The sequence below is a fragment of the Cervus elaphus genome, chromosome 1 (assembly GCF_910594005.1).
Source record: "Cervus elaphus chromosome 1, mCerEla1.1, whole genome shotgun sequence".
NCBI lineage: Eukaryota > Metazoa > Chordata > Mammalia > Artiodactyla > Cervidae > Cervus > Cervus elaphus.
In genome coordinates, this window is record NC_057815.1 from 78257842 (window position 1) to 78268871 (window position 11030).

General features: G+C 42.7%; 1 protein-coding gene across 1 annotated transcript in view; it reads left to right on the top strand.

Moving 5' to 3' along the window:
- CAT (catalase) overlaps nt 1-11030 on the top strand; it is a 35968-nt gene that overhangs the window by 23363 nt on the left and 1575 nt on the right. The window contains exons 9-12 of the mRNA XM_043909065.1: nt 2534-2672; nt 5338-5468; nt 8747-8854; nt 10589-10672. Of these exons, the coding sequence (XP_043765000.1) occupies nt 2534-2672; nt 5338-5468; nt 8747-8854; nt 10589-10672 (462 nt within the window). The remainder of the gene's footprint in view (nt 1-2533; nt 2673-5337; nt 5469-8746; nt 8855-10588; nt 10673-11030) is intronic.

An 11030-nucleotide genomic window follows, 5' to 3' on the forward strand; every position in this document is an offset into this window, starting at 1 on the left:
TTTAAAATAGTAATTTTTTTGCTTTGACATTGGGAACATTTGAACCTTTTATAGAAAATAAATTTATATTAATTTTTAATTTAACATGACTGCTGTGAGTTGAATACCTGTCTACTGATAGATTGTCGTGGCCGCTGTAACAGGAGGCCATACAACAGGGAAGGACTGTTGTACTTAGTCAGCCTTTTGATGAGCATTGAGGAATTGTCCAAGGTTTTTTGAGTAGGTTAGTAATAGAGTCTGCGTGGGGCCTTAGAAAGAGTCTTTTGGCAGGAATGTGTAGGGTAATGTTGTTGGAGGATGGCTTGGAAAAGGAGGGCCAGCGAGGAGGGCTTGGAAATTACTCTGATGGGAACTAACGCATGACCAGGTGGTAGTCATTGTACAGTAATGGACAGTGTTTTCCGTTGCCTTTCAACGTTATTGTTGAAAGGCAACACATTATTAAATTTTAAACCTTTGGGATGCATGGTGAAAAGCAGTCAGTAGTATAACGTGAGTCCCAGAGGCTGTCCCCTGAGTGCCTGGGGATGCAGGGGCAGCCCTTCTTCCCTCCCGTGCTTCACAGTTTATCAGGAGTGGAGAAGCTGACTGCTGGAGTGGGAGGGCTTGGCTCTGTTTTCTCACCCCAGCCCAGCAAGGAGCTCGGGCACAGGGCCCTGGGGAAGGCCTTCATTCAAGTTGGGGTCAGGGTGTGTCCTTGCTATTTCTCAGCCTTGGCTTGGCAGGTCTCTACCTGCAGGTGGGATGGGGATGCCTTATAAACACAAGGTGACACGAAACCAGAATAAAACAGAGGCTATATCCAGGAGCTGCTGATGGCTCAGCCGTATCTTCTGTCCCATTGGTATAGCTAGAGCATAGATTAGTCCGCTTTGGGTAGGAGGAGGCAACCAGCATCCCGACTAGAGGTGCTTTTGTTCATGGTTGCATGGCCAGTCATCTGAATATTACTTTATTTTTAATATTTTTAAAGATTTTTTTTTTACGTGAACCATTTTTGAAGTCTTTATTGAATTTGTTACAGTATTGCTTCTGTGTTCTGTTTTGGTTTTTTTGGTCGAGAGGCGTATGGGATCTTAATAGCTCCCCAACCAGGGATCGAACCTGCACCCTCTGCATTGAAAGGTGAAGTCTTCACTAGACTGCTGGGGAAGCCCCTGAATATTACTTTAGCCTCATGATTATAGGAGGTAGAGCCACACAGCCAAGAGCAGATTATGGACGGAATAGCAAGACTGGACTAAGCATGTTGGCCTGAGTGATTTGGTACAAAATAATCACATCAGTGGCCCTGTTCAACTTGATTTGTATTTTTGCTGGCCCATAGAATTAGTGATATAAGAATATTCTTTCAGGCTTCCCTGGTGGCTCAGATGGTAAAGAATCTGCCTGTAATGTGGGAGGACCTAGGTTCGAGGCCCGGGTTGGGAAGATCCCCTGGAGAAGGGAATGGGTACCCACTCCAGTTTTCTTGCCTGGAGAATTCCATGGACACAGGAGCCTGGCAGGCTACAGTCCATGGGATTGCAAAGAGTCAGACATGACTCAAGTGACTTAGCACACACGCATGCTTGAATATTCTTTCAGATTCAAGGCCAATAATAAAGTCAATTAAAGAAACCTGCTTGTGAGTAGAGCTTTGAATAATGAGAATATTTAAATAATTGGATACTAAGATTTATATGGAGTTAATCATCAAGCATTTTGTTTCAACACTAATTGAAAGAAATTGCACAACCTCCTGCCTTGGTAAATATGTGATTTAGTTTAATCTTGATTCAGGGCCTTGTGTCATTGTAGGGCCATCGTCCCATACCATGACTTTCTTTGTGTGGTACCTTGTTAATATCTAGAAAGTCTCAGAGCTCACAGTGTATCTGACATAAACCAGGCTGCAACACAAAAGGTGTTGTTTTTTTTTTTTTAAATAATTTCCCGTACAGTTGATTTTGCAGAAATCTGCTTCTTTTTGTTAAGCGCAAGTGGTTGACTCCTCCCCTGGAGTGAGAGAGTGGGGAGGAATGGAGTTAGTTTATGAGTCCAGTTAGTCGGGTTCTAGCAAGTTTGTTTTGCAGTGTAATGTGTTCTTGTAAACAAGAAATCATTTTTATTTCTTGTTTATTTTTTTATATTTTGGCTGCACCACTTACCATGTGGGATCCTAGTTCCCCAACCAGGGGTCACACCTGTCCCCCTTGCATTGGAGTCTTAACCCCTGGGTTGCCAGGGAAGTCCCCGGAATAAGAAATAATTCAAGCCTGGGCACTAACTTATTGTTTGAGGGAAAAAGGAGTTACGATCGAGAAGAGATGTGAAGATTTGTGGCTCTTTGGCTGCACGATGTGGAAGATTAAGGACCATTCAGTTGGGAGCACTCATTTCGTGAGAGAGAAGAAACCTTGTCTTCACTGGGCGGACAGTCAGGGCTCTGGGGTGCTCTGTGTTTGACGCTTGCCAGTGAAGTTCATGGGCAGTTTCTCTTTTGTCTGTTACTGCGCATTGTCAGCGTCTGTTCCCTTTGTACCTGCAGGGCCGCCTTTTCGCCTATCCTGACACTCACCGCCACCGCCTGGGACCCAACTATCTCCAGATCCCTGTGAACTGTCCCTACCGTGCTCGAGTGGCCAACTACCAACGTGACGGCCCCATGTGCATGATGGACAATCAGGGTACGCCTCAGAAGGTGGCTCGCTCTGAGGGTGCCGGGGGGCGCTGCCGGGCAGGGGTTGGGGCGCCCCGTCAGCCCAGGGGTTTTCTGCTGCCCCAGGGACATGCTGCTTGTGCCCACCACGTATCTCTTGCCCAGCAGTGAAGGTTTCAGCTGCCTGAGGACCCTCTCTACTTTTATCTATTTTATATGTTTTATTGAGAGTTCCCACCTCAGATTTTACTTGCTGTCCATCTGACAGTGAAAGGCAGGGAGACAGATCTTTCACACTGGCTCTTGGCAGGGTATCATGCAACTTATGGAGCAGGTTTTTTTTTTTTAATTAATTAATTTTATCACTGACATTGATTTTGCTGTGTTTCTTGCCAGTCTTTTCTGAGAATATTTGTTACACATTTAAGATTAGCTTCCCGGGTGGCTCAGATGGTAAAGAGCCTGCCTGCGATGCAGGAGACCTGTGTTCAATCCCTGGGTTGGGAGGATCCCCTGGAGAAGGAAATGGCAACCCACTCCAGTCTTCTTGCCTGGAGAATTCCATGGACAGAGGACCCTGGTTGGCTACAGTCCATGGGATTGCAAAGAGTTGGACATGACTGAGCAACTAACACACAAGATTAGCTTATATATATATAATTTTGTGCCTTGCATTTTGTTACAATTATTATCATTAAGCCTCTTCCAAGTATTCAACAAGTTTACATGTTCACTAACTGAGTGTATTGGGTGGTTGCAGTATTTCTGTGCTCTGAGGCTTAACATGTTCATGTATAATTGCCCAAAGTAATTGGTACTTCTCTGTCTGTCTTCTGTTTTTATCCTAAAGTGATTTTTTTTTCACTAATATTCCTTGATTATTTTGTTATTGAGACTGGTAGATTTAAGTGAAAGTCGCTCAGTCGTGTCTGACTCTTTGCTACCCCATGGACTGTGCAGTCCATGGAATTCTCCAGGCCAGAATACTGGAGTGGATAGCCTTTCCCTTCTCCAGGGAATCTTCCCAACCCAGGGATTGAACCCAGGTCTCCCGCATTGCAGGTGGATTCTTTACCAACTGAGCTATCAGGGAAGCCTGGCCGTATTAAAGTGGTTCATATATATTTTGGGATGTCATTAATAAGTAATTGCTTCGTGCTTACTGTTCTTGTTTACTATTACAGTGGTGTACATATGAAAAACTACTTGGACACACCTTTTGCCTAATTTTAAAAGTAGAGCGTTTGAACTGTCCCCTTGCAGTTTAATGAAAAAGCTTAATCTTTCACAATAGTCAGTGACTTGAGGCCAACTCCGACTTTGAGTAAAGGTCAGAGCTTATTTGGAAGTAAAATTTTAAAGTTACTCAAACTGGCACAGTTCAAAGAACTAATTCTTAGTACAGAAAATCACTGTGATGGCTCGTTATTGGAGAACTTTGCTTTTCACATGGACATGGCTGACCTGGAATTAATTTCTTGGGCTGGTAACTGGACTCCATGGGAGTGGTGCCCCTGTCTTCCTATGTGCTTTTGGTTCCTTTGTCAGTGTGATGTACAGTGTGATGTATCCACCCAGAATTGTCTATTTCAGCAGGGACCTGGGTAAAATTCTAAACCCAGACTGGTTTGTTCAAACCACTTGCTATGTTTTTTTCAAGCCATCCTTTCTGTTTAGGCAGTGTGTACTCAGATAACGCAAGTTTCTGTTAACATCAGCTGAAGCAGAGTATAGTTGGGAAAATAAACATGCCAAAAAGAAAAAAAAAGCCTTATAATTTATTCCGGAAGTCTTAATACATGTTTTGATTGCATTTGTCATTATTTTTCCTAAGTCCAGAGAAATCAGTGGTGACATATTAGAAATATCAAAGTTAAAAAAAAGTATTTTAAAAATGTATCTGTAGAGAGAAGCAAGAGTGAAGCTGTTGGGTTGGTTGGCCAAAAAGTTTGTTTGGGTTTTTCTGTAAGATGTTAAACGGAGAACCCAAACAAGCTTTTCTGGCGAGCCCAATAGAATTAAATAAAGTCGTAGTCAATAAAGGAAAGATACCCCAAGCATCTTAAACACCTTTAAGAAATAGTGAAGTAGAGTCCTGTGATGTGAATGTAGTATGTGCTGGAATAGAGAAGTCAAAAATTCCAGATTCCGGACCCAGCACTGACCACGACATCACCCTGCAGCAGTCAGCGAGCGTCTCAGGGCTCAGTCCGTGTGTCTGGTGACTGAAAAAGCAGAGCTGGAACTTTGAGCTGCTCCCAGGAATTCCGTGGTTCCATGTTTGAACTACGCCCAGGCCCGATTGAAACCCTCCAATTTGAAATCTGTCTTTGGGTGTCATCTTCTATGGGGGCCAAACCAAACTTATATACATGTATTTGTCCTGGTAAGCATCAGAAGATTGTAGAGATGGGGCCATCTGAGTGTTCAAAGGGAACTTGGGATCTCTCCTGTAAGATGCAGAGGGAGACGGACATCCGAGCAGATGACAGTATTCTCTTAAGAATTTGGGTGCTGTTTATAGCTAAATATGGGGAGTTAAAAACAATATGTGCATGGCATGTGCACACACGCATGTGCGCACACACACACACATATATAATTGTCACTTGAATTTGTTTCTTATTTTGTTGACTATTTGTAGACTTCATTTTTCATCTCCCCAAGTGAATGTATGTGGTTTTCCTTTAAAGGTGGGGCTCCAAATTACTACCCCAATAGCTTTAGTGCTCCCGAGCATCAGCCTTCTGCCCTGGAACATAGGACCCACTTTTCTGGGGATATACAGCGCTTCAACAGTGCCAGTGATGACAATGTCACTCAGGTAATGGCTCCTTTGTCTTCTGTGAGAGTTGCTTGGTCATTCTTCTCAATGTCTGCATGTTTTCCCCTTTTAAAGTGTCTAATTTGTCTCAAATTGAATTCAGGGACAACATCTTTATTCATAACTCAGTTCCCATATTAGATGGAGTTGAAAATAGAGTCTCAGATTATCTCTTTATTTTTTCATATGCAGATATCCAGCGTACAGTACTAAATTGTCAGGCATACCCAACACTTAAGACCTTACATCTGAAAAATCAAGAGGGAGAAAAAAACAAAACAAAATTGGCAATAGAAGCAAACCTGCTAGAGATCCAGATAGTGAAATTGTCAGATACAGGTTTTAAAATAACTGCAAATAATATTTTTAGGAAAATAGAAAAGAGATGACAACATGGAGCATTATTGAGAACTTTAATCTATAAAAAAAGAATTGAGAGAACATCCCTAGCAGCCCAGTAGTTAAGACTCTGCATTTCTACTGCAGGGGGTGTAGGTTCGATCCCTGGTTGGGGAACTAAGATCCCTCAAGCTGTGCAGTGCGGCCAATAAAATAAAATTAAAAAATTGAATGGACATACTGAACTGGAAAATGAACAACTAAAGTTAAGCATTTAGTAAATGAGTTTAAAAGGTCATTAAACATAACTGAAGAGAGGATTACTGAACTGGCAGACAGAGCAGTAGATGTTATTAAGACTCACTCATGAAGGGAGAAAAAAAGAACTTCCCTTCATTATGAGAAACCATTTAGAGATTGAGAATGCAAGCCACAGTTTGCTTTCCTCTAAATAACAAACAACACACGTATAGTACATATAAGGAACTCCCACACAGCAGTAAGAAAAAGTCAGACAAATGAATATAAAGAAAAGTGGGCAAAAGACTTGAATAGGCACTTCACAAAAGAAGTATCCAAATGACTGGAAAACATATAGAAAGGTCATTTATTTCACTAGTCATCAGGAATATACAAAGTAAAACTAAAAAGAGGCACTACTACAAATGCACAAGAATGATGAGACTTAAAAAGACTGTGTACCAAGTATTTGCAAAATAAGAAACAGCTCTCACATAAGTGTAAATTGGTTCAGGTGTTTTGGAGACCTGGTTGTCAGTATCCACTGAAGCTAAACATGTACGTGTCTTTTGACCTAGTAAGTGCACTCTTAAACATAGATTCCAAATAGAAATGTGTACATATGCGCAGCAGGAGACAGGTACAACAGTTTGTTCATATCATCTAAGTGTTCATCAACGAAAGCTTGGATAAATAAACCGTAGTATATTCCCACAGTGTACAGAAGCGAAACCTAATGAAGTATTCCAACAAGCAGTAACACAGATGAATCTTACAAACATGAAATTGAACAATAGAATGAGAATATAGACCACGTGATTCCATTTGTGTACATTTCCAAGAGAAGTAAAGAAAAACATTTATAATAATAGAAGTAAAACGACTGGGGAGTCAGTTGGAGAAGGGGGACTGGGAGGAGGGGTATGGTAGGGGCATTTCTGAGATGTGAGTGGTGTTCTCTCTTGATCTGGGTGGTTGTGACACATCAGTGTCCCCTGAAAAATCACAGTGAACTTCACACTTACGTTTGGTACCCTTACTGCAGACATATTACACTTAAAAAGAAAAAAAAAGTCATTCTCTCTTTGTATAGACTATTAAAAATGTCACTTTTTCGTTAATAGGAATTTGGTCGTGCTCTTAAAGGTCTGTGGTTAAAGTGTTGGAGTGGGTAGATTAGCTCAGCATCCTCATCTGGTTATAGAGTGGAACAGCTGTCTCCCTTCTGGAGTCCATGCCCTCCTGTAGCGAGCAGCCGAGCTGTGTGTGATTGGTGGTGGTTGGCCACGCATGTGCTGTGCTGGGCTTAGTCGCTCAGTCGTGTCCGACTCTTTGCGACCCCATGGGCTGCAGCCCACCAGGCTCCTTTGTCCATGGGACTCTCCAGGCAGAAATACTGGAGTGGGTTGCCGTTTGCTACTCCAGGAGATCTTCCCGGCCCAGGGATCGAACCTGGGTCTCCCAAGTTGCAGGCAGATTCTCTACTATTTGAGTCACTAGAGTTTATGATGTGGCCATTCAGACTGGAGTGGGGTGATACCTCATTGTAGTTTTGATCTGTATTTCTCTAATAATTAGCAATGTTCAGCATTTGTTTCGTGTCTGTTGGCCATCCATATATCTTCTTTAAAGAAGTGTCTAATTAGATCTTTCCACATGCAGTACTTTGATTGGATTATGTTAATACCTAAAACTCTAAAGATTTTTAAACTTTAATATAAGATTTAAAGTTTGCTCAAATTTTAAAAATAGTATTATATTCTGATATTTGGTAACTTATAAAAACTGTAAAGTTTTGATATTTTATAAATTTGCTACCTTGGATAATTTGATGTTTTTGGACTTTATAAACATTAGTAGAACAGTACATAGAATAGTGTCTGGTGCATTATAGGTATGTGAGTAATAAATATTTGCTCAGTGAATGAATGAATGAAATGTTGAATAGAGTCAGAGCGATAACTGAGGAATGGCTGATTTCAGAAATGAGCAGAGGCTGTTAGGACTCACACGTATTACTTTGCTCTAACTTTTAATTTTAACCTTCTGATATTCATTTTAGAAGTAAACTCAGTAATGTAAGCGAAATACCACTATTAACATCTGTCTTCTCTAAGAAATCTTGGCTTCTGAGTAGCTACAAACCTAATTAATGAGTTAGGGTGTGTCCTCTTTGGTTCTTGGTGAACTGAACAGAGGTTGTATTGTGCTCAGCTTGCATTTGATGACAGCACATTCTGTCCTTGTCTGTATTAGGGTGTGGTGGCATTTTTAATTGTAGGCTACACTGCCTTTTATTTATAAGAGATTTATAGGCAGTGACCACAAAAGACATTAAAAAGAAGTTATGAGCTATTATCTTCCTTTTTTTTTGGCCATGCCCCGCAGTATATGGGCTCTCAGTTCCCCGACCAGGGATTGAACCCATGCCTGCTACATTGGAAGCGTGGAGTCTTAACCACTGGACGGCCAGGGAAGTTCCCTGTTATCTTCCTGATTGACTTAAAACAAAAAGTGAGGAACTCAACATGTGACAGTTTCATCAATAGTTTCAAATTCTTCTTAAATTGCAAAGCCTTTTTTCATTCTTATAGCAATGAGAAATCTTGCATCTTCATTTCAGAAGTGGGATTTGGGGTCAGTTTTGTTTGTGATAAAATAGTTATCTGATTCCCTGCCCTCTTGTTTTCAATGAGCAGGTGCGGGATTTCTATTTGAAAGTACTGAATGAGGAGCAGAGGAAACGCCTGTGTGAGAACATTGCAGGCCATCTCAAAGATGCACAACTTTTTATCCAGAAGAAAGCGGTGAGTGATACTTTGTAAGCCAAACAGTGTCACCTGCTGGCAGGATGGGAGAGTGCCGCTGTGGGAGAAAAACCTTCAAAACAAGTGTCATTTCTATTTTACTTGAGTTAAGCAAACTTAAAAAAAATGAGTATGACTCCTCAATCAACCTCTGATTCTGTTCTTTCTGTGGCTTACCTCCAGTAGATACACCATATCCGTTAATCGTTTACTCTTTGTCCAGTGTGTAATAATTTAGTTTAGGGCCGATCATCTCCTAATGCTATTCAATCTGACTGTAGCCAAGTTCCATGTTAAGAGAGTAATGTCCAGTTTCAAAATGTGGGTCCTGCCACAGTTTTGCTTAGACTTTAGATGATAAGAAATATAGATTACATCTTTGTGGTTTGAAGTCTGCCTGACGACTTGATGTTATGATACCCAAACTGCCTTCAGAAGCAACTAGAAACATGCAGTTTTCTGGGGTAAAAACTGAGCTGCTTCCAAGGCTCAGGCTGACCTTTTGAGCGAAGGTGTCCCAGGGCACTCCTGATGGTAGCTCGTTGTGCTGTGTGCTGACCGTTGGTTTCCTGGCTGCCCCGGGGTCAGCCTCTCATAAATTTCGGAACCGCTGCTGCCCTTCCCTTGGCTCTTGGCTGCCGCTTCTCTGTTCATAAGGGTAGCTGTCTGGGGCGTGTTCTAGGCGCTTTCTCTGCAGGCAGGGCGCTATAAACCATGTTTGATGAGTATGTGTATGAAAGATAACCCTTTAATTCCCTGCACACTGGTACTTCTCACTGTCTCACTCAGGCAGAGAGCCTGACAGTTGCTCTTTGAGATAGATGGGCCAGGTTTTTTCTCATCTTTCTTAGAAGAACGAGTAAGACTGTTTGTAAGCAGAGAATTGGGCTCAAACTCTTGGCCTTCTCCTCTCACGTACGCTAAAGCTGCCTGGCCTCTGTGGGTTCTTGATGTCCTACCTCCTGCTGTCTGCTAGGGATCAGCCCCTGGTCAGGAATTCTTTCCTGAAGTGTGCAGAGCTGCCCAGCACGGGCCAGTGTTTGTACACCTCACTTTATTTTTTATTGGCATATAACTGCTCTACAACGTTGTGTTCGTTTCTGCTGTACAACAAAGCGAATGGGATTGGATGCATACATACATACAAAGGGATGGATGCATACATCCCCTCCTTCTTCAGCCACCCCCCCAACCCTGGCCCCCATCCTTCCCGTCTAGGTCAGCAATGAGCTGAGCTCCCCATGCTGGACCGTAGCTTCCCCCCAGCTATCTACCCTATACCTGGTGTATACAGCTAACTGTAAATTCAGGCAGTGTTGGGGCCCGTTTGCTAATACAAATCACTATAACTTGTTGCATTCCTCCGAGGTCCGCTCTTTACCTGCTGTAAATATAGCTCACCTCCTAATGCATTTTTCTCACCATACGAGGTAGATTTAATCGACTCATTTGTTTTTATGGGAGTGGATACTGAACTCCATGAGGTAGACTTGACTGTCTCACCTATTCCATGAGGCGTGGGTGTTGAAGCTCAGGCGAATGACTTATTCAGGGTTGCTCAGCCAGTACACACCCTGGACCTAAGTCCTGCTCCGTGTTGTGAAATGCTGTGTGGCTCTGCCTCCTGTGGACGCGTCCCTCGTCCCCTCTGGAGTAAGTCCCGTGAAGCAGACACTAGGGGCTGGTGTGGTAGGGGGCTAGGGTGATGTTCACATGGTCTTCATTTGGTTTCAGGTTAAGAACTTCAGTGATGTCCATCCTGAATATGGCTCGCGCATCCAGGCTCTTTTGGACAAATACAATGAGGAGAAACCTAAGGTGAGCCCAGAGCAGCCCGGCTGTGTGTGTGTGTGATACACAGAGGGTGTGTGTCATGGAGAGGCACAGTGGGGTTTTCTCTGACAGTGATTCTCCTCAGGGCAGCCATTCAGTTTCTGAAGCAGCTGTTCACAGTCTCAGCTGAGACATAAAGAGCTCACCTGGAAAGCGCAACCTCTTCATTTAAGCCCTGGGCCATATAAGGTTCTGGGGGGTGTGTGTGTGTGATGTAAGATTCTGGTGTGTGTGTGTGTGTGTCCGTCCATGTAAGATTCTGGTGTGTGTGTGTGTGTGTGTCTGTATGTGTGTGTGTGTCCATATAAGATTCTGGTGTGTGTGTGTGTGTCCATGTAAGATT